The sequence below is a fragment of the Carassius gibelio genome, chromosome A11 (genome assembly GCF_023724105.1).
Source record: "Carassius gibelio isolate Cgi1373 ecotype wild population from Czech Republic chromosome A11, carGib1.2-hapl.c, whole genome shotgun sequence".
NCBI lineage: Eukaryota > Metazoa > Chordata > Actinopteri > Cypriniformes > Cyprinidae > Carassius > Carassius gibelio.
Genome location: NC_068381.1, coordinates 8,104,653 through 8,129,722, shown reverse-complemented (window position 1 = coordinate 8,129,722; position 25,070 = coordinate 8,104,653). Strand labels below are relative to the sequence as shown.

The 25,070-nt window shown below is 35.8% G+C and overlaps 1 protein-coding gene across 11 annotated transcripts in view; it reads left to right on the top strand.

The window, feature by feature from the left end:
* The first annotated feature begins 7,617 nt into the window (after nucleotides 1-7,617).
* cacna1ab (calcium channel, voltage-dependent, P/Q type, alpha 1A subunit, b) overlaps nucleotides 7,618-25,070 on the top strand; it is a 105,854-nt gene continuing 88,401 nt past the window's right edge. For 7 of the 11 annotated variants that reach the window (XM_052609530.1, XM_052609529.1, XM_052609526.1 and 4 more), the window contains exon 1: nucleotides 7,618-9,267. In XM_052609530.1, the coding sequence (XP_052465490.1) occupies nucleotides 9,002-9,267 (266 nt within the window). In that variant the 5' untranslated portion in view covers nucleotides 7,618-9,001. The remainder of the gene's footprint in view (nucleotides 9,268-25,070) is intronic. The other 4 variants (XM_052609535.1, XM_052609533.1, XM_052609532.1 and 1 more) reach the window with 1 other exon arrangement.

Here is a 25,070-nt window from a genome sequence, read left to right as displayed (position 1 = left end):
TTTGCTAAACACATCCTTCTGCATTACATGCTCACTCAAGCTCTCACAGTTTGGGGTTTATTTGGTGCAGCCTGTAGTAAAATGAGGATGCTCTTTTTTTGTTTTATCCGCACCTGCTTAATGTTCTTGCTTTTTCTGAACAAGGACACTGAAAATGGGTCATATCTTATTATTAATCCTTTCTCTATCATGCAAATTTTATTTATCTATTTTTGTTCTTTCTTTCTTTATCTATATATTAATACACTGTAGGCTATATTTATACAATATAATTATTTGTTTTAGTATCTATCTATCTGTCTGTCTCTTTTCGTTCTATATATCATTCTATCTATCGTTCTATTTATCGATCTATCTCAGGATTGGTCCACTGATCTATCAATCTGTCTGTCAATCATTCTGTCTAGCCATGGATAGTTCTAACTTCCAGTTAAAGTGCTTTTCTAGTTAAAATGTATTTCCTTTTTTTTTCTGAATTTCAATTTAAATGGACTTAAAATTCTGATTCAAGTTCTATATTGTGTTTTGTTCTTATTTTGAATTCAGGAAAACTGTATGTTTTTCTTTAATAAATTGTTCACAATTAATCTAGAAATTATTTCCAGGGAGTAAATGGGGTCCCTTTTGATTTTATGTTAAGATCTCAGATTCATTTAGACCGAAGGGACATTGATGCATTGCGCAAACACAAAAATATACTTCCTTCTCTCTCCTTACCCCTTCCTTATCATTTCCATCTTTCTCTAACTCACATCATCAGACTCCTCCCCCTCTCTCTTGGCAAGTGTTTTCACTTTAATTGAAAGGCCCTAAGTGATGAATCAGGGCTGATTTGCCATTTGCAGGAACAGGAAAAACGAACGCTCAGCACACTCGCTAGATGCATGGATGGATGAAAAGAAGAAAGGATGGAGGGAGGGATCGATGGGCTGACGTGGTCTCATTGCTCTCGGCCAGACTCATTCACCATCTCTCCTGCTTACTCATAACTTACCATCCACCTCTGATAACACCTCATGCTTTTAAATAATTTCCTGCCCGTAATATGCTCTTTTCATTTTTCTTTCTCTCTTTTAGTCTACAGTGCTGTCTGTTCTTTTGAACCATAAGAATTGTCAGCATTTATGTAATATATTTTGATTATGATCCATTTATTTTGTTTATAAATCTACTAGTTCGTATTGAAAGAATAGTTGTATTTTCCTTGCAACAAAATACATTTTGAAAAAATGCTGCTAATTTTAAATGCTTAAATATCTAAAGAAATATGCAATTTTGGCTCCAAATGGTGTAGTTATGACATCTGCTAGCAGTGCTCGGTTAATTAGCCGTATCTTGACCTCCTAGTTTTTGCTTAAATATTCACCCCCTTCTGTCAAAGGTTTTTCACTCTTAGATTAAGAATATACGGAGCCCCGCACATGCAACATGCAAGAAAAATAAATAAATTGTGTGCACGATTTACTGATTACTTCCCTCGATTAATAAATCATGTGCACAATTTAGCAAATCGAGGAAACAAAAAAGTAAATTTTGTTCACAATTTATAAATCGAGGGAACGAAATAGTATATTGTGCACACGATTTAGCCTACTATTTTTTTTTTCCTGCATGCCATGTGCAGGACTCCATACTAATAAAAGTTGGTAACAGATGGTACGACTCGTTCTTGTTCACACCTTGTAATTCTTCTCTTATCCACTGTCATGGATTGCAACAGCCAATTTTGGCAGCATATCAATGTAAATCTCAGTGCAAATGCCACACAAACATAATCTATTGTTAATCGGGTAGTTCACCAAAAATAAAAACCCTTTACTCATCCTCAAGTTTTTCCAAAACTTTATGCATTGCTTCTACAGAAGGATTTTTATTTTGAATAATGTTGGTAACCAAACAGTTTAGGGTCTTATTGACTTCCATAGTATTTTTTACTATGTATTTAATACTATGGAAGGCAGTGGGAACCAAAACCATTTGGTTACCAACATTCTTCAAATGATCTTTTTTGTGTGTGTTAAACCAAATAAAGTTATTTTTGGGTAGACTTTCCCTTTAAAAACTGATTTAGGATACAGTTTACGTTACGTAACTTTACTTTATGAGTGTGTGTGGTTATCTCAGCAGGGAGTTGAGACATGGGGCTAAAGTGGCCACACCAGCTACTGTACCTCTGGTTCTTGACTATGCAAATTTAGTTTAAATGCATGTGTATTTATATTGTAGACACATACAGTGTGTGCAAACACTCAGCATGTGTGTGTACGTGTGCACATGTTTGTAAGTGCTGAACCTTCTCACTCCATCTTACTCCACAACAGTCTTAGGCCATTAGCTGAGGGCAGCAGTGAAGTCTGACCCCTCCATTCACTTTCTCCACCTCTTGGTGCCTCCCTACACCCATCCCTACTCATCAATCAGTTCATCAATTAATACACACTCAGTCCTTCAGCAAACACACAGAACAGCCAAAAAAAAGACCAATCTCCTAATTGTTGTGGCTCTTCTTCCATCCTCTCCCATTCCTCTCTGTCATTTTATCTCTCATGCTTTCCCCCACTCATTAACTCTCTGTCTGAAGACTCTATCCATTGAACACTATCTCATTGGTCTCAGAACTGAAACAGATACAGATAAAGACAATATATTTATTGTAACTTAATATAAAGGCAGTAATAATAGAGTTATGTGTTTTTACATAAGCTGAAGTGATATTTTTTTGTGCCACCTAATTGTATAGCTTTAAATACATTTTGTTCTGCCTAAAGTAAAAGTAGAGCTGCTTTGCTGTTTTTATTATGTTTTCAATCATATAATAGAGAATCAACATGCAAAGCATGCGAGAAGGATAAGACAAACTACAATTAACCATAAAATCATATGTAATATTAAATATTTAATATTAGCTAATTGTATATTATATTGATGTATAATATACAGCAAAAGTTACAGTATTTATCAGTCTTATAGTATTTATTAATTTTGGTAAATTTTATTTGATAAATAAAATACCACTGTTCATTGTTAGATCATGCTAGCCCTGTTATAATTTTTAATAAGTGTTGAAAGTGATTATTCACCCAAACATTCTGTTATCATTTATTCATCGTTTTATTCACCCTTCCATTATTCCAAACCTGTGTGATTTTCTTCTTTCATTTTTAATGTCATATTTTGTGTTCCACAGAAGAAAGAAAGGCATACAGGTTTGGTTTAATCTTCTGTTTATCTATGTAAGTGATGATTTCTGATCATTGTATGGTACATACATATTGGAGCCTTATACTAAAGTACCATGGTACTCAATGCATTGCCTAATGAAATATTAACCAACATAACAAAGGCCAGCATGCATCGGTGCTGAGATGTTGTGTTTGTGTGTACATTTTTTGTTCCTGAGTCTGATTAAATAAAAAAATAAAGTTGTATAATATAGAGGAGTGAACACTAGGGGCAGGACTTTCTTGGTTTGGACATTCATAGGAAAACACATCAACTTGCTCAAACTTACACTTGGAGAGGCTGCAGAGAGTTAAACAGATCAAAGTTTAATAGCTGGGCTAATATGCATGGCTACTATGAATTATTTAGGTTTATGAATCATTCAGTGAGAGATGTCTATTATTTGACACACACACACACACGTGTATATAAGAAGTATTAATAATTATAATACATTAATATAGTACTTTAAGATAAATATTATACAGCACATATTAATATAACAAATTAATATTTACAATACATTTATTTTATTTTAAGGACAGAAGAAAGTGGTTGAGTAATGCTCATATAAATTAAGATAAATAGTATTTTGAACACTGTTTGATATACGCAAATTGTTGAATGCTTCATGATTTCATATAGCAACTATAAATGTAGTCCAGGTTGTAGAAAGTAATTGGAAATATATAAAATAATTAATTAATTAAAAGAAAAATATTTAGTTTTCAGATGCTACTTAATTTGTTATTTTATTTTCAAATTTTTGTAGGTGTCCTAAGTGTCTTAATACATATTTGGGCCACTGTATTGTCCCTTTAATCCTGATCTCTCCTGTCAGTGCAGAAGAGCGAAGTTTGAGTATAACTATTTCTCAAAGACTTCATAAGAGCAACTTGCTCCTGGGATTATAACGACAGCATCTATTGCCACAAGTGCAGTCTTGTCACATCAGATTCCTTTGATTGACACCTCCAAGCTGGGGCATTTATTCTTGCTGTGGGTGAGCGAGGTTCTTTTTAATGTGTTGCAGTCACAGAACAGTAGAGTAAGTGAGTTCTCGAGCATATTCTAACCTCTTGAGACAGCCTATAAAGGGGCTACACATACCTCCTGCTGCCGTACACCGAGATAAGCTGAGGATGAATCTATTGCACTCACTAGCATGGTTTAAATATAGTAGCCCCCACCCAACCCCCATCTCCACATACACGCTCTTTATTGCTGAGGGACTCATGGGTTCTTGGCAGGTGGTGATTTTCTGTGCATTCTTATTGTGCTTTACATGCTGTTTGACTTATTTCAGCCATTTCGAAATGCCATGAAAATGCTCATGAAAAGTGATCTAAACCACAGTGTCAACATAATGAGTGGCTCAGCATATCATTCCAACTGTTTTTATCCAACTATCTATTAATTTTGGGCATTTCTTTTCAAAGTGTTTCTTCGAAGTTAAGATTGTCAATCATTAAGTGATAATTGGACTACATTTTACAAGAAAATACTATTTCACATTTAATTTAGTGTGCTACTTGATGTTTTTTGTGATATTTGTTAGAGTTTTCTGTAACACTTTATTTTACAATGTCCTTGTTACATGTTACATGTACCTTCTATTGTAATAAGAGTAAATTATGCATAATTACTGTACATGCAATTAACCCTAAGCCTAACCCTATTATTGACCCTAAACCATTATTAAAGGAATAGTTCACCCTGCAATGATCATTTGCTGAAAATGTATTTACCCTCAGGCCATCCAAGGGTTTGATTCTTCATTGGAGCAGATTTGGAGCAATTTAGCATTATATTACTTGCTCCTTATGGTTGCTGTCAGAATGAGAATCAAAACAACTGATAAAAACAATTATTTATAACTGTTTTGGGCTGTGCATAATATGTGCATATTTCTTTCCTGATTCAGACAAGGCATCTTTTTTTACTGGAGAAAACAGTATTATGGACAGGGGACCCATATTTCATGGAAGCAATGAAGTTAAAATTATTTTAATTATAAATTTGTTTATTACAAACGTGTAGATTTTTCTACACAAGACATTACTTGATGAACTGGAGTCATGTGGGATTATTGTGATGTTTTTATCTGCTGTTTGGACTTTTATCTGCTGTTTGGTGAGAAAGTGATAAAGTGCTAAATTTCTCATCTGTTCTGATAAACAAACAAACTCATTTACATACTGCATTGCCTAAAGATTGGCAACTATTCAGCAAATGTTCCTTTTTTTAGTGAAATATTCTCATGAGTACATGTTGTTAATCAATATTACACACAAGTTACCCTGCCACAACATCATTGCTTTATGACGGTAGAGTGTGAGCTTTCCATTTGGATACGATTCTCACCACTTGCTTGTGGTAGATGTAAGGGTTATCATGCTTCATGCTATGTGCAGTCAAAACACCATCTGGTAACCCTGAATATCCCTGAAGGGCCAGAGCTTAGAGAGCAAGTGGTTAGAGAGTTATATGTCTTTCCATTCTAAACAAATTTACACATTTTTACATTCTCATCTTCCTTTTCCCATGCATTCTGATCCATTCCCTCTGTTTCTTATTTTACTTGAGGCTAGATGAGTGCAGAGAGACAGGAAGTGGAAGGATGGAATGAAAAAGGAGAGGAGCAGGCAGGGGAGAGAGAGCAAAAAGCAAGCCAGAGTGAGAGAGAGAGAATGCGGGGGAGCACTGGGTGCTTCCTGCAGGGTTGCCGTGTAAACGCAGTCTGAATGACAATTGTGCACATCAGGGCCCCAGCACGACTCACGGCTCAGCCAGAAACACAGGAACACATAGCATGCTGTTACATATACATGCACGCACACATGCTGCACTGAATGCACACAAGATATATTAATATTGATTTTTTTTTTTAATTCCTTATTTTTCACATCTGAACTGGTTATGATGCAAATATCAAAAATTTTGAAAATGTTTTTGCTGAATGCTAGCAGCTAATAGTCACCTATGTGCAGTGTGTGCTGCAATGGTGATTCCTCTCTCACTCACTCTCCTTACTTTACTCTACTTTACTGGGCTGTGTGTTACAAAACCTTTTGTCAAATTGTCTCCCCAAGCGAATGCATTAGGCCTTAATTAACCATGTCTCTCAACACGGAGGCTGATCATCTTTGTTGCATTACACCAGGCGCTCCAGCAGATACGCTACAGACTGCGCATCCACACCTCTCACCGACACTTATGCTCGCCCACTACCAGAACAACCACTCCACCCCCTCAGCGGGAATCCTCCCTTTTTATTGCATTATTATGGGCGGCTTGACACGAAAGCTCCTGGAACAAGTGCACTGACTAATCATGCTTTACCTGCAAAGCTTTATTTCTGATACTGAGTTTGTTTGTTTTTATTTCAGGACCACAGATAATGCAGTTTCAGTGCAGGGGGATAGTTCATGGTTTCAGCACCATGGACAGCGCTAGTGAATTTTGACTGCAAATATTGTGATTGCTTTCAAACACAACATTCCCAAATTCAGTTCACAGCCCTTTAGTATGCCACCAGCTGTCTTCAGATGGAATTCAGACACGTTTTCTCAGCAAGTTTAGCTCGAGAGTAAACCCAGGGAATTAGCAACCAAAGGCATTTCAGAGGCTGGTGCCAGGAGGACAGATGGGCATGATATGAGCTGAGTGTTTTTAGGACGTGCACTCTCTCCTGAGTGTCTTTTCAGGCTGACAAACTGTCTGTTCAGGGAGAGAGAGAGAGTGTCACATTGCACTGTTATGTAAAAACATGGTATTTGCTAACTGTACTATAAGTTATCTGACATATTCAAAAAAATCATATTGTGTTTTAAAAGAGATATCATGCATTTTATTCAACTAAACATTGTTAAAAAATATTTCACAAATTTTTTTAAGATTATGTTTTTATAACATTTATAATTTATAATAATGTTTCAGCAGCCATTACTCCAGTCTTCAGTGTCTTATGATCCTTCAGAAATATTTCCAATATACTATTCTGGTGCTCAAGATAACATATTTTTGTTGAAACCATGATACATTTTTCAGGACTTTTTGATGAATAAAAAGTTAACATTATTAAAGTTTACAATTTACAATATATAGCTTATTTATTTGAAATATTTTTGTGATGGAAAAACATATGTTGATTAATATTTCTATGTTAGTATTAGAATTTTGTTTATGAAATACAGTAAAATATTTTTTCTTACCATGTATTTATTTAGCCGTAAATATAACACATTTATAGTGTATCATAGCGATTAATTATAGTAACATTTACAAGAACACTGAAAAGACCCCACAAATCCATACTTGGTCAACAAGTACACACTCCCTCTTCCGGCAAGGTGTATGACTCAGACACAACACGTATTGAGAGATATGAATCCATCCGTCGCCTTTGGAAAATATCTCGTCTCACACAGTTTGCGAGAAGCAAAATGGCACACAGTGCTCGTTTGAGTCTCGTCTTGGCCATAAGGAGAAGTGAGGTGGAGGATAAGCGAATCGTTACGGGGACGCGCGTCATGTGCTGCAAGGCTTGAGCACGAGCGTTAAATTGATCAGATGCTCTTAACACGCCAGCTGATCTGAGGAGGATTGCGCTCGTTTTCGATTTTTTCCGACAAAAATCAAACTTTTAAACCCGAAAAAAATATCTCGTCGTCCACCGAAGCGACAGAAACCTCCTCGAAGAGGAGCATTTTGGGGTACTTCAGGATATGGGTGCCTCTTGGTTCTTCTCGGTTACCAAAGAAGATGCGAGCTCGAGCTTCAATCCACGCGCTCCAGCGCCTCTCCAAAACTGATGATGCTCCTTTCAACGACCACCGTCGGATTTTTCCCGTCTTGGATTTGTCTACAGATTCTGGAGTATAGATGATAGTTGTTTTTAGCGAGGAATTGAGGGAGAAACCGCGACATATCATCATTATATCTTGACATGGTGTTTTTTGCTTTCCCAGAGCGCGCTCACGCCCACCGTGTTGGACCGATGTGGCTGTAAAAAAAAAAAAGCAAATAAACTTAAATGACTGAAATCAACAAATGTCACCGAGGTGTGGATTTTTTTGGGGAGGCCCCGTCGTCTGCATTTGCCAGAGTAATTCGAGAGTTTTGCGTAGGGGAGGCTGAATATTGCCATAGTAGCCTGTACCCAACATTGCGGATACCACAAAAATAAATAAACTATTAAAAGGTTTTCACCATTTTTTTCTATTCTATTTCTGTCTTGTGGATGTGAAGAAAAAAAATAGAATTCAACTATTTGAGAAAAACACATTAGACCTGATGTAGTTGATGCCAATTTACATGTAATGTATTAACGCAAGTATGCTAAAAGGATCTGTTTGTACACCTTACAAATGGCAAGACGACCCGCACCGAGCTGTTGAGACGGGAAATACTTCTTAAAATGTGGATCCCACCCTCCTGAGGAAGATAATCCGTCGACATTTTATCTCTTTATGTTTGACTATTTGTTTGACTATTTGTTGAGCTGACTGCACGATTGAAAGGACACACTCCCATCTATCCATCCATCAATCTCGTTATCTGAGTCCTTTTTTGGCGCTGACACACTCTCTTACACACATTCCCCCATCCACTGATCTTGTTTGGTGCTTTATGATGGACATTTCTTAGCCATGGAGATCAGATCTGAATGTCTGTGTGCTCTATGCTGAGGCGAATGGGGTGTAATGTTGTGTTGTCACCCTGAGTCTTCACCCCCTTCTCGGCTGCTTCGTAACGATTGGCGTTTGGTGTCTACAGAATGGCTCGGTTCGGAGACGAAGTGCCGGGCAGGTATGGCGGTGGGGGCTCCGGTCAGGGGGGACCCGGCCGCGGCGGCAGCAGGCAGGGTGGCCCGCCAGGCGCCCAAAGGATGTATAAGCAATCGATGGCCCAGAGGGCCCGGACCATGGCCCTCTATAACCCAATCCCGGTCCGACAGAACTGCCTGACGGTCAACCGCTCTCTGTTTCTCTTCAGTGAAGACAACATAGTGAGAAAATACGCCAAAAAGATCACCGAATGGCCATATCCTTTACTTAATCCAGACCTGAGGGCCCATGGGAACAGGTACAGATCTGTAATATGTTATGTGCTGGTGGTGGGTCTTTCAATGGCCCCTGCTTCCTCATTCCTTCTAGACATCTCTGTAATGTAAGTTGTTAATCATGCATTTAAATAATTATGAATAATTACTAGCCATGTCAAGATTGTTATTAAATAGCTATTTAGCTGGTTATCATTAGTTTTAGTTCATTTCACAGTTCCAGCTTTCTCTATATAAATTCCATACATAAGTACCATACACTCTTAAATATGAAGCAGCGATAGTTCAATTAAGAACATCCATGGAAACTTCCAAATGCACCAAGGTTCTTTATATTGAAAAAGGTTCTTTAGATCATTTATTTTCTTTACATAATGGTTCCTTTCACAATGGTTTAATGGTACATAATGGAACCTTTCAAAAAAGGTTCTTTGAGGTATCGAAAACCCTTTTTGGAACCGTATTACCCTTTGATATATATATTAAGACAAATACCATTTTAATACCACTGTAGTCTTTGGAATATGTTAAAGTAGAATGCAAATACCAATATAAATGAATCATTCAGCATCACAGTACATATCAAAGTGCCTTGATGCTACCATTTGAGACCATCATGAGGCAGGGTGTTTGCAAGTGTGGGCTTAACTTCTGTTTAGATGAGACAGCCCTGTTCAACAAAGCTAATGTATGGAAGCATATGGGTAGCATTATTCAATTTGGGATGTAATATGCAAAATGACAATGCAATATGTAAAATGGCAATGCATTTCTGTATTTACATTTACATTTTCCAATACATTTGTGCAACTTTGGTGCAAAATGAAAATGAAAATTAAATTACATAATTTTCATTTGCCATTTACTACACCAGTTTTAAAATGTAAAATGAATATAAATTTTAACGCTTTATAAGTTGCAAAATTAAAATGAAAATGTATTACAGAAATGATTAGATATGTCTAACATGTTAAAGCAAAAACTGTGGCAAAAATATCATTTAAATGCTATTTTTCTTAATTGCATTAACACTCACAGTCAAGACACTTACGATTGCATTTTCATTCGGTGTCCCGCAATGAATGTAGCAAAACTCAATGTGCACATTGAAAATGCATTCCGAGCCGATCACGTGTCCCCGCCCTCGCGCCACGTCAATCATTGTGTGAACAAGGCGGGGCTTACAGAAGGTCAGAGACTCAAGTCTCAAGAAGAGGATTTAATCAAGCGAGACAACATGGACAAGACAGTTGGTCCGTGTATGTTTTGATCATTTCGGTTTATGGCTTCAATATTTCATTCGCACTTGTGGGCGGAGCTGAAACGCTGCTTTCATCTGATTGGTCGAATCGGATCGGTTTTCATCTGACAGCCTTCAGCTCGGTCTTGTCATTCTTTCAGGCAAAATAAGAGTCAGTGCGAGTGAAGCACTGAAATGTCTGAAACTATGCTCACTGTTAATTAGCATAATATTTGAATCAGATGTAGCTGGGCACATAATTCGTGCTGCTGAGACCTGCAAATTATTTCTAGGTTATAGTATTGTATGAATATTGTCCCACTGATAAATACAGTGCAAATAGTTCTGTCCCTTTGGATAACAGTGAAGTGGAAATTAAAATCAATAATAGACTGAACAGTTCCATGTCTGTAACATTTACCACTCTCATCTTTTAAGTCATAAGGCACTAGGTATGTGTGTGTGTGTGTGTGTGTGTGTGTGTGTGACATTAATAAATAATTGTAAAAATGAATATAGTTACATTTCTAAATAAAAATAGTAAAATTAGCTCTATGCTGCTCAGTGCTCCTGTAGCCTACCCCAGAGCGCCCTCTCGCGGCTGTAGACGGTAATGTTTTCTCTTGCTCTTGAATAAATGTGACATATAGTCCAGTGCGACTTATATATGTTTTTTTCCTCGTCATGACGTATTTTTGGACTGATGCAACTTATACCGAAAAATACAGTTAACATTATTATTATTATTTATTATGAGAGTAATTGACACAGACTAGAACTTTAATGTTTCGCCCAATTCAGCTCATATCTTTAGACTCGTCCGACTCGTGTTGCTTGTATAACTGGCCAGACTTACCTTACCAAAAAATCCTATTTAATTTTATTTCATAAATTTAACTATATTTATTTCCACTTTACTGTTATCCAAAGGGACAGAACTATTTGCACTGTTTTTATCAGTGGGACAATATTCATACAATACTACAACCTAGAAATAATTTGCAGGTTTCAGCAGAACGAATTATGTGCCCAGCTACATCTGATTCAAATATTATGCTAATTAACAGTGAGTGTAGTTTCAGACATTTCAGCTGAAGGCTGTCAGATGAAAACCGATCCGATTCGACCAATCAGATGAAAGCAGCGTTTCAGCTCCGCCCACAAGTCCGAATGAAATATTGAAGCCATAAACCAAAATGATCAAAACATACACGGACCAACTGTCTTGTCCATGTTGTCTCACTTGATTGAATCCTCTTCTTGAGACTTGAGTCTCTGACCTTCTGTAAGCCCCGCCTTGTTCACACAATGATTGACGTGGCGCGAGGGCGGGGACACGTGATCGGCTCGGAATGCATTTTCAATGTGCACATTGAGTTTTGCTACATTCATTGCGGGACACCGAATGAAAATGCAATCGTAAGTGTCTTGACTGTGAGTGTTAATGCAATTAAGAAAAATAGCATTTAAATGATATTTTTGCCACAGTTTTTGCTTTAACATGTTATACATATCTAATCATTTCTGTAATACATTTTCATTTTAATTTTGCAACTTATAAAGCGTTAAAATTAATATTCATTTTACATATTAAAACTGGTGTAGTAAATGGCAAATGAAAATTATGTAATTTAATTTTCATTTTCATTTTGCACCAAACGTTGCACAAATGTATTGGAAAATGTAAATGTAAATACAGAAATGCATTGCCATTTTACATATTGCATTGTCATTTTGCATATTACATCCCAAATTGAATAATGCTACCCATATGCTTCCATACTAATGTAGATATTTTGAACGTGTTTGCATTACTTCTGATCTATAGATATTCTTCTAAATAAGTAATTCCTATTATATTGTAGTGATTGTACCCCACCCTTTTCCATTTTCTATAAATCATCTTGGTGTACCATGAGTTTAAATTACCATGGTACTACCCCAGTACCAGGGTGGGCTAGGCTGTTCCCCCCAGGGGGCCTGATGTGCATGTGTTTTCATATCCATGTGTAAGCATGTGTTACTTGTATAGGTCTGTGTTTAGAGGCCTAAGGCTGCGTGGGTGTGCATGGTTTCCCACTGGTCAGGATTGGCGGAGTGTGCGAGTGACTGTTTGAGTGCTTGTGTGAGTGTGGAGGGGGGCTGCTGATGTCAGCATATGAGCTTTAGTGGACCCTTGCAGTGTGGAGTGGAGGGAAGCAGGAGGAACAAGGAGAGAGATGAAGGATGGAGGCTTAGAAAAAGTATTCTGAACCCAAAACTATGCTTTTTAATATTGTATGTACACTGTTGAGTGAACTGCACTGAGTGGTGATTTGGTCAGAATTGAGTATTGCTATTACTATTAGATGGTGAATTGTGAAAGATTATAATGTGTATAAAAACATCTATTTTAAAGTCAGTAAGAAACTATATTTTGAAAAATAGTTAGTTTACCTAAAAATGAATAATATGTCATTATTCATTTACATTTATTTCATTCCAAACCTTTATGACTTACTTTCTTCCACGAAACACAAATGTTTGGATTCCACTTTTGCTGAAAAAACAAAAAACAACAAAAAAAAACAGACGTATTTCAAAATATAATTTTGTGTTTCCCAGAGGAAACTCATACAGTTTTAAAATAACAGGTTGATTAAATTCTTACAAAATGTTTTATTTTTTGGATAAACTATCTCTGTACTATAATTTACTATATCTCATGTTTATTGCTGATTGTCATTTTCCAAATTCATTAAATAGTTGCTTGCAGACATAGACGGAGATTTATGTTTCTGTGGGTGAGTACCCACCCTCCTTATTTATTTATGTAATGAATGATCGATTGGTTAAACGAATAATAAAAAATGTTTTTTTTCATTCGGCGCCTATGCTTGCAGAAGACATTTTGCAAGAAATGTCTCATTGGAATAACCTAAAGAGTTCCTTTCACACTGAAAGTGCACATTTTGCGATATCGAAGCACTAGACCAAGATGATTCCTCTTCCCTGTGCATTCACTTATGCAAGAAGATCACTGTAATGCAATAGCAACATTTAGAGACTTTAAATCTGTTCTTCTCCCATGACTGGCAGATTGCCATGTGTTAAGTTCTCTGTAATATATTAGGTGTACTGTTATAGAGGCAGAGTACTTATACTAATGTATACTCCATTTCTTGGAGAGTTGTCATATGTAACTTGCCGTTGATAGAGGTTATTCAGGCCCTGAGATCACAGTAATTCCCCGTTACCATTTGGATTTCGTCAGCAGCAGAACTCTTCTATTGGTCCGTATCCTTAGCTCAAATTGTTGGCTTGCTGTTTATAAGTTCCTTTTCCATCAGAGTGCTAATGGTTTGCTAAAACAGTGCTGCGGTAGAGGTGTTAGACTGTTTTAAAAATACTCTGTCGGAATGATGAGTTTATAAGGTCTTTGCTTGTATGAATTCCACTAAAAAAAATAAAAAAAATGTTCCTACGCCTCCCCTTTCCTTTTGCCATCTCTCTGTCTCTCTCTCTGATTCTGTCAGACCATCTGTTCGTTCTCTCTGTTGTCTGTATGGTGGTGGTGCTTCCTGGGGTTCTGCTGGACTCACTGGGCATGGGCATGTCAGAGGAAACGGTAAAAGAACGGAAAAGAGTGTTTTGGAGAGGTACACTTATTTTTGTCCCTTTGGACGTGTGTTTGAACGTGTGCGTTTGCGTGCATGTGTGATGCAAGTAAAACAGATTTGTAGCTATTCAGCCAAAGATAGTATTGTAGAGACCAAACTCATGGTCTTATTTTAAGATCGTGTTTTTTAAATTTACTTTTTTTTTCTGACATTTAAAAATCAGTTCGATAATCTCTGTGGGTTAAAACTCACCCCAAAATCAAAAGATGAAAATAATAATGTTAATCAAATTAAACTTGTTTTAGGTCTATTAAAATTATTTGTTATTATTATTATTATTATTTATGACAGTTAAGCACATTCCCTCTCAAATTATCTTTTTGTAATGCGAAAAAAAAGAAAAAAAAAACTTTTTCTTAATACAGGAATGCTGAAAAATATTTATTTATATACACTACCATCCTAAAAGTTTGGGGTCATTATGATTTTTATTCAGCAAGGACACATTCAATTGCTCAAAAGTGACAGTAAATACATTTTTAAGGTTACAAAACAGTTCTATTTTAAATAAACACGCTTCTTCTGAACTTTCTATTCATAAAACAATTCTGAAAAATAAATGTATTACTGTTTCCAAAAAAATAAAAAACAACAGTTTTCAACATTGATAATAAAAATAAATCTTTCATGTGACACCGAAGACTAGTAATGTGGCTCAAAATTTGAATTTGCCTTCACAGGAATACATTTCAATATATATTAAAATAGTAAGTTATCTTAAATTGTAACAAGATTTCAAAATATTTTAGTTTTTGCTGTATTTTTGATCAAATAACTTCAACCTTGGTGAACCTAAGAGACTTCTTTGATCTTACAGACCCAAAACTGTACAACCATATTGTATCACACAACCTGATAAGTCTGCTGTACTGCTTTTAAATTTAATATGATTCATGTAAACATAATTTTACTAAAAAATTTTACTAAATAATTATTTTTTACTAGAGATTTGTAGTTAAATTACTACATTAACTGTAATTTAAGAAAAATATGGAATATTGGAATATTTTGAATTATTGTACATTGTGGGGACAATTAGGAACGTAGTCCTAGGCCTGGTATATGAAATGCACTTTAAACTAATGCCTACTCATTGGACTCAAAGGAGAAGTTACCCATGTTAATTAAGGTCAATTTTGGAGGAAAATGTGGTTTATTAAAATGAAAAATAAATAATTAGATAAATATATTTAATTCTCTTTATGTTGAATTTTCAGAATTTATATATATATTTTGCTAAATATATTTTAGAATGAACCTTTTTTATATATATAATAAACCTTTTTTCTTTTGATTTCAGGGTGAAATGTAATCTTGACATGTTTTCGTAACATTCACCCTTTGACCTTTTAAGTCCTGCTTTCATTACCTTATGTTAGTGGTCATGTCTGTAATCTGTTCTTGCACGGATGGAGGTAGTGACGTGTTTTAACAGAAGAACAGGGGTTTGTAAATGTCTCGGCTGGTTTCACACTGTGGCCTCCTGTCCAAGCTGAATGAACATTGCGTATCAGCGGTAACATGCAGTGGATGGATCATTGCTGGGTGAGTTAAGACTTGGTGGAGTGGCACAGCCTGTGGCATCAAGCACACAAACACACACACACACATGGACTATGGCAGCTAAAACAGTGACACCTGTTCTGTAGGATCAGTCTCTTCAGGAGACCAAGGGAAAAAGGAACCAGGCCAGAACTCAGCACCAGCCTATGGCATCACATGCACACACCATGTGGGACAGTCACGCTCCAGTGTGCAATCATACAGACACACAAGAATCGGATGCACACACACTCACACAGCCACACGAACGCCAGATACCAGATACTAAATCCATTGCTTTTCTTTGGCTAGAGAGCACAATCTGGCCCTCTACTTCAGTGCAGACTTGAAGGGATACAAGATAGTTTGAGCAGAAGAAGCGTTCAGTGGTCTGTGTGTGTATGGGTGTATCTGAGTGTTACTCAAAACAGAAATACACCACAACATACTTCACAATGACAGTGTTGATTGTGTAACACTCTTAGATACACACATACACACCTCCTCTCTCTCTCTCTTTTTAGTTCTGTTGCACACTCCCACACAATTTCATATTGAAATGCTCTTTTTTTGCTTCTCAGTTGGACGTTTCCTTCCTTATTGCCATAACCTTTAGGTACCCTATGCTGTTTAAAGGTCTTTTTTTTTCACAAATACCAAATCATGTTTTTTTATTATTATTATTATTATTAATTTTGTTGTCCTGCTGATCATGTTGCCCCTCTTTTAGGAGGAAGCCAATTAAAGAAAGCTTTGGGGTCATAACCTTTTTTCAGTTGTTATATTGTGAGAGCTCCCATAATGCTTTGCTAAACCACATTGAGTCTTCCGTTTGGCCCCAGGCAACAGCTGATTCGATCTCAGTAGATATAAGACTGTGATCTGATATAAGAGTTTAATTGTGATACTAGTAGCCATTGGCAAGATCTCGAGATGCTTGATATAAAAGTACCATACTGGGCAATATTAGAAATTAGGGGTATTTATACAGTGTATAATTTCTCCTATTTTAAGATTAAGATTTAAATGACCTTTGCAGTAATCTGATGCTTATTAAAACGGAATATTTAAATGTAATTTAGGAAATGTAATCTTTAGTGTATCTCAAAATGTATATTCTTTTTTTATGCTGTACATTACAATGTAGTATCTTATTTTTAATATAAAAATATATAAAAAAGTAATATTGGTTATTTATCAGTTATATTATAGTCTTGTTCATCATGTTATATACACTACCATTTGCTACTTTTGCAGTGTCACAAAAATATTTTATTTCAAATAAAGGTTGTTCTTGTAAATTTCCTACTGTGTATATATATATCATAATGTTATTATCATTAGTTATATGCATTGCTTCATTTGGACAAGGTGTTTTTCTCAATATTTAGATTTTTGTTGCACCCTCAGATTCCAGATTTTCTAAAAGTTGTATCTCAGCCAAATATTGTCATATCCTAACAAACCATACATCAATGGAGAGCTTATGTATTCAGTATAAATGGGCCCTTATGACAGGTTTTGTGGTCCAGGGTCACATAAAGTATTGATGTTTGCTTGAGCACCAAATCAGCATATTAGAATGATTTCTGAAGAATCATGTGACACTGAAGACTGCACATTTGGTGAACATTAGAAACTTCTTTCAAATCAATCTTACAAATCCCAGACTTTTCAGTCTTAGTGCATATCTAATTTTTCTCCTGTCATTACCATATTTAAACCCTATAACCTTTGCATTAAATGTGCAACGATAACAGAAAGTAACTGTTTACAGTAAAATGCATCCACTTATGTTAATAATGCAAAACAGAATTTCAGCCACCTGTAAAAGTACATTTAAGACAAAAATATGGCTCAAATAACACCTTTTTTTTTGTATAAAAGAAGTAATGTAGGCCAAACAACAAAAATATGAGCTTCATATTTTTTGCTTTTAAACCTCTCAAAGTGCCTTGCCACATATACACAGATCCACTTTAAACATCCGCGGGTACTAATGGTCTAGCGGCAGAACTTAAGTTAGCAGGTCTGGGTTCTAACCCACTCTTGTATAGCTACTGTCACTGTTAACGGGGGCAATGAGCACTCAATAGCAACACATTTCAGCACCAGATCATCTCTTATTTAACACAAACGAATGAAATTAATACTCTACCAGTCAACTAAAGATGCTTCATTTGAAATAGATATATCTGTTCTGCAAAATGTTTTAAAAAATTTAACCCAACTCGCATTATCAAGGGAATATCTGTCTGCTCACATGGCAGGCGCCAATGCACATTTCCGAATCATGGCAGATTTATTTCCACCTATGAATGAGGCCTGAAACTGATCTGAGTATACCAAAATCCATGTGTTTTTTTTCACCATGCCTACACGTTTGTTGACCAGATCGGGGGAAAGTTTTTTGGAATTGGGTCAATTGAACCATGCAATGTAAATGCGGCTGTAGACTACTATTTCATTGTAAACACAAAATGTATTTGTTTTTACTCAGTCACAGACAAAAATCTCATCTGTGGTAATTGACAGCATGTTACAGATGCTGTTGATAGAGCTTAAGTTGCACTGAACATGGAATGTTCCTTTCTTATGTGTGTGCATGTGCATGTGTGTGCTTCAGTGGGCACAGATTACCCTCATCATTCAGAGAGTTCTTTCCATTGTCTGGCGTGATGGGTTGGACCTGAGCCATTGGCTGGCGTCCAGAGCAGCTGTATAGCCTTAGTGTCACTGCTGTCATTGTAAGGAAAGTCTCACCTTATGAGCTCCCATGGTCCCCTCTTTAGTTTACTGTATGATTGTTAAAGACACACTTTGCTGATTTTATAGGGATTTTTTTTTAATCCTGTCATCATTTAGCTACTTCTGTGTAAAACAAAAAAAAAAGATATATCTTTTTTTGTATTCATTGAACTGAAGATGTGTCAAAAATTATAAAAAAGTACCATTAAACAAGTTTATCACCACCTTCAAGTTTTGTTGAATTTGTATTAATGCAAACATAAATGTACTTAAGATTCTAGGCAAATAGCATTTGTCTGTTTCTCACAAAAATCTATCATATGGCTTCTGAACACTTGGAATATAGCACATATGTCTGGACCACATGCTTTGTTAAATAACATGAGAGTGAATAAACAATTACAGCGATTTTAAAACTGATTAAATAAGCTAAAGAAACGCTAAAAAGAAGAGCATACTACCATTTAGAAGATGTTTTATGTTTTTGAAAGAAGTGTGTAATGCTCACCAAGGCTGCATTTATTTGGTTTAATCAAGCAGTAAAAATAGTAATGTTGGGAAATATTTTAAATTTAAATATTTCTTAAAATGTTATTTTTTCACGTGATGCTAAGTTGAATTTTCAGCATCATTACTCCAGTCTTCGGTGTCACATGATCCTTAAGAAATCCTTCTCATATTCTGATTTTGCATAATGTTGTTGTTGCTATTACTATAAATGTTGATTGTTGATGATGATGTTATGCTGCTTAGTATTTTTGTGGACATTGTGATTTTTTTAAAATGAAAGAACAGTCGTGATTTAAGAAATAATTTGTAATATTATAAATGTCTTTACTGTCAGTTTTAATCAATTGCATGCATCCTTGCTGAATAAAATCATTAATTTCTTTCAAAAACAACAACAAAAGAACTTTTGTATAGTAGTGTAGGTTGTAAGTGAAATGGATATGTTTTGAATAGGGCTGGGACAACACGTCGAGGTCATCGATGACGTAGACGCAAAAAATACGTCGACGCAAAATATGCGCATCGATTCGTCGACCTGTTTTTATTTCTCTAAAAAACGTTTGCAAAACGTTTACCTTATGTGTGCTGAATATACGCGATGGCCGGATCAACATTCTGTCCAACGTTATATAACCAATCCAGGGGTTTTTCTGCATTTATCTTTTTTTTTTTTTGGCGGCTGTCAAAGACTTATTTGATCGCTGTGCCTGACAGGGCGCGTACGAGAGAGATCCCCGGATGCGCGCGCACTCACAGTCTTCAAACAACACGAGCGCTTCTTGCTCTCTCTCGCCCTTGTGCATATTAACCAAAATCATTAGACACGATAGAAAAAGGGCGGAACGCCAAAGTTTCACGTGGAGCAATTGAGAGATTTTTTTTTCTCCATGACAGGCTGCTGGCTCCCACGGTTAATTTTTATTTATTTATTTAAGAAAAAATTATTCTTTCAATTGCTCTAAACAAGTATTTTGGGTGACCTTTTTTATTGAATGCTAGACATCAAGTTGTTATTTTCATCTGAAAGAAGAAGTTTTTTTTCAGTAAGCTAGGCCCTATGTGTTCAGTTAGCTTGTTTCAGTAAGCTATGCGTTTTCAATGCTTCAAGGTTTTATTGAATGTTATCTCTATACAAGTGCAAAGTAATGCATTTTTAATCAGTATTTTATATTGTAATTTTAAGAGCAATAAACATATATTGCAATGTTAAGGAATTCATGTTTTTTTTTCATTCAGATATGTAAATCAACATGTATAAATTGTTAGTCAATTAATGGGGAGATAATCGAAATCGAATCGGTCTGAAAAAATTAATCGTTAGATTAATCGATGCATCGAAAAAATAATCGCTAGATTAATCGTTAAAAAATGTATCGTTTATCCCAGCCCTAGTTTTGAAGCGAAGCATTAAACGAGTCCTAATTTGCATACTGTCCACCCTAAATAGTAACTTGAATACAATTTAGAGTGAATAGTATGCAAATTGAGTTGGAGGAAGTGTAACATATGGCAAGTCTTCACAGCTCTATGCCAAAATTGATAAATAGCAAATTCATATACTTCAGGTATACAGTGATGTTAAAGTTCATGAGCACAATTGCTTTGATGAGATCAGCAAAATGAAAGAAACCGACATACAGAAGAAGTCAAGCAGATGCTGCCGGTTGTGTTGTTTTGCTTATTTAACAACTTTTTCTTCACTCATTCTGCTGAATGATTTATCTATATGATATTTTTTGGTCTTTCAACCAGCCCTCATGGTTGCAGCAAGGCTGGTGTGTGTTTTATGCCCATTAATAATTACACCAGACCTTTCCATGTGACTGAAAGTGCCTTTGCCTCAGGTATCCACAATCTCTTTGGACTGTTTCTGGCCCTGGTTTTATATCTCGGCCCACTGGGTATGAGCTGAGCAGTACTGTTAAATATCACAGTGTGTGCTGTGAAGCATTTTCTGATTCTTTGTCATGCACGCTTTTGGCTCTTCTCCTTTGCTTAATGTTCCTTCCTTCCATGATAAAAACATGCAACTGTAAGAAGATCTCAACAGAAAACAATCCCTCCGTAACCTCGATGAGGCTGGAGGTACTGTAATATTGTCCCTTTTTTGCTCAGGAGCCATGTTTTCATCTGTGTCCTCAATCGATCAAATAGATATCCAGTCTAATTGTTATTTTGTGATTAAAACACTGCATTAATGAGAGGATACTAATAGGAGTGCTTATGTAAGGGAGGGTAATGATAATAATTACTCAGATGACAGTGTGATTTGGCATTATAGGGGCTGCTTCAGGAGAAACTGAGAGAGCAGAGATAAAGGGAAAGGAGGAAATAAAGATGAGTTCATATTGTTCATTCTATCAGTGTCTATTTGTTTTATCTTCTACTATTTTATCTACCATTTTATCATTCTATCTGTTTTTCTATCATTTATGTTTATTGGTATATCGTTCCATTCTGTTGTTTATTCTAACGTTCATTTTGTAGTCCTACAGTCCTTTTATCATTGTATATATTTTTGTTCTATCTGTTGTTCTGTCATTCTTTCATTCTATTATTCTATCATTTTATCTCTTATTTATTTTATTTTATTTTATATATCATTCATTCTGTTGTTCTGTCTATATGTCTGTGTCAACTTTTCTCGCGTCTCCTCTCATTCTCGAAAGTACAGATGTTATGTATGTGTCAAATTCTGGCAGGAAGTTTATTTTTGAGTGTATTTTTTTTAAAAGCGCAGCCCAGTTCCCAATTGGGGTTTGGCTCCAGCACCAGCCCCGGTGGAAAAGCTGTATCAGAGCCATTAATAAAGCCCTCCATTTCTTTTTTATTTTCTTTTTTTTTTCACTGTGTACAGTGGGATACTACTGCCCTCATAAATAAGCTCTGAGTGATCACTGGACAGAGGTCAATTATTTTGTGGGTGCACTTTTGTATCTCGTGAATGGGTCTTGAAATGTTGTTTCTTATAAATCCCGTAAGATGAATCAAATTGGAACCACATGAGTCAAACAGTAAAAGTATAAAGTTATACCATTAACATAAATTCCATATCTCAGATAATTTGATCTTATAAAATCTGGAAATTAAAAAACAAAACATAGTTATAAAAACATTGTTGATCTGAAAAGAATTTGCTTTTCAGTTGATCTCAGTGCTGTCTAGGAGAACTATTTGAGATATTAAAGAGATCTCAGTTGTGGCTTTTCTTTCATGCGGATACTGTAGTCATCTAGCCAGAGCTTGTCCATCTATTTATGTGTGCAGGTTTGACCAGGTTGGTGTGTCCTGACAGCAGTAATGTGTGATTTGGTGCGACAGCCTCCTCTTATAGATCAAACACCACTGGAGTAAAAGTGTGCCAGTGAGAAGTCACAGCGTCCTCTAGCCCACATGAACAAATAAATACATGTATTATAAGCATTAAATCCTTATGGTCCTCAATGCTTTTCATCTACTGTTTTCACCTTCATTTTATTTAATTTGTAATTCAAATTTGTAATGACAATAATGTATGAGAAACAGAAGTATAGTATAACAGTATGACAATATATCAAAATTATACATCAAATATTGATATTGATCAGTGGCAATATATGAAATTATATATTTTAATAAAATATATTTTGGTTAAATAAATGTTTACATACAGTGTGTGTGTGTAATTTTAATGTTATGTAACAGATGTGTCAGGTTCAATATGAAAGCCTGTCATTGAGTAAATTATGATATTTTCATTCTTGTGTGAACTATTCCTTTCAATACGGTGGCCTGCAGGCCAGCACAAAATGCTGGAGATTTTATTTCCAAATAAAATCAGATAGGTTGTCCAGAAAATGTATAATGTATACATTTACATTAACACACATGCTAGTAGTTTACTGTCAGACACACATCACATGTCTGTTGTAAATATCACCATGGTCCGATGACTGCTATTGATTCTGTCTTTATATAGCTGTTTTTGGTTACCACGGCAACTCACTGGGTCTGCCCCTGCAGTAGCACACAAAGCCTGCATATACACACACAGACGGAGATGGAAGCAACTATTGAGGGGATGCTAACACACTCAATGCAGTATGCAATATCTACTAAAAATGGGAATGAAGGAGGGGAGTGTGTGTTAGAGACCGAGGCATCAGCTTTCCATTTATGCTACAGGGAGCAATGTGTATGATACGTGCGAGTTGATTGGGTGTACATGTGTTGGTTGACTCTGGGTCAGTGTAGGCAGAGGTGAGAGGTCACAAGGTCACTGTTGTCTCATCAATGAAGAGGCTTGGTGTTAACAGAAAGATTACAGGTTTAGTTCTCTATAGGATTAGCCCATGAACTGTACAGTTAGACCACCTTTGTGTAGTGCGTTTGACCCCAGCTTGATGGAGGGGGAGTTACCCTGCAATGAGTGCACTGCTACTGGAGATGGTTTGGATAAAGTCATCAACTAAATGCAATGCAAAAACTAATTTTCTTAATTGGTATTTCTCTAGTTTTCCATTTAAAATATCTTAAAACAACTTAAAGGGTTAGTTTACCCAAAAATTAAAATTCTGTCATATTTTACTCAACCTCATGTTGTTGGAAAACCATAAGACTTTGAAACACAAATGAAGATGTTTTTAATGAAACCGAAGAGTTTTCTGTCTCTCCATTGAAAGTCCGGCTAACCAAAACTGAGAATATTAAAAAAAAAAAGTCATAAAGGCATCGTAAAAGGAATCCATATGAATCAAAAGGTTTAATCCAAGTCTTGTGAAGAGATACAATCACTTTATATGATGAACCGATTTGATGTGATGAGCACTCATTGTTTCTTATGATACACTATGTAAATAGAGCAATTGGTCATTGTTTAGATGTAAATATAAGACAGAATTCAAACGGTTCTTCACATAAAGCAATGTCTCTTATCAAGACTTGGATAAAAACTGATTCATATGGATTCATTTCGTTCATTCAAAAAAATAAAGAAGGCTCAGAATGGCCAATTATTGACCATTGAATAGAATTCACTGTAATTGTGTTATTACAGTAGATGAATTGCTAAAACAGTCTTCCTGCAGTAAAGTGGGATTAAGTCTTGTGCTTCAGGGCACAGTGGTAATGAGGACAGTGATTTCAGTAAGTCTGCAGTTCATGGGTCACAGCCAGCTGGGATCAGGCTGTTTTAACTATTCAGATACTTAACCATTAGAATGCCAAATGTTTAAAATGGTTTATTAGTGAAATATTAATTTGAAACCCCTAAGGAAACTTTTCAGTGGTAGTGTAAGTACACTGCGGGAGACACTCAAGTAATTATTGCAGTACATATGTTTTGACGTTGAAGGTTTGTTTAAGATTATTAGCTAATCTTCTTGTCAAAACTGCCTTGTTGAAGCAGGCACAATACTGGATGATATGAATAGAATATTCAAATTCAGTAAAGAAGCTTAAAGATAGTGTTATTTAGCTTTGATCAGGTGTCCATGGGCATGAGCTCATACTCTGATGGGAACTGTCACAGTCATCGATGTGTGTGAATAAGTGTGTTTAGAGATCCCAGAAGTCAAACCTTCATTCCATTAATCCCTTTATGTATATGATGATATTTATTTGGCTCAAATTACTGTCATGCTAAAAAAGTAACTTATAAAAAAAAAATCTTAGCTGTGATTATCAGTTGCAAATGACATTATGGAAAATAAAATAAATGGATTTCAAATGGATTTCAACTACACTCTTTTCTCTGTCACTCGGTTTTTGTTTGTTTGTTTTTTTAATCAGGCTCTATTTCAAGTAACTGGGAGAAGTTCGTGGTCACTGGGCTCCAGGCATCCAGTGAATTATGATAAAAAAAATTCTACAAAGTTGTAAAATGGAGTCCTCTTAATTACTACTGTGCTCCGGCATGAAGACACAAGCCCTGATTTAATTAACCATTTGACAGCTGGGAAATCTCTTAGTCCTTTAATTACACTCATATCCTGTAGTGTTACCAAACTAATGATTTCAAGATTTTTCAAACTCTGGTCACTTCAGATTTTGACAGAGGTCTTATCAGCATCTTGCACTTGTGCACTCAGTGTCAAATTATTTAGAA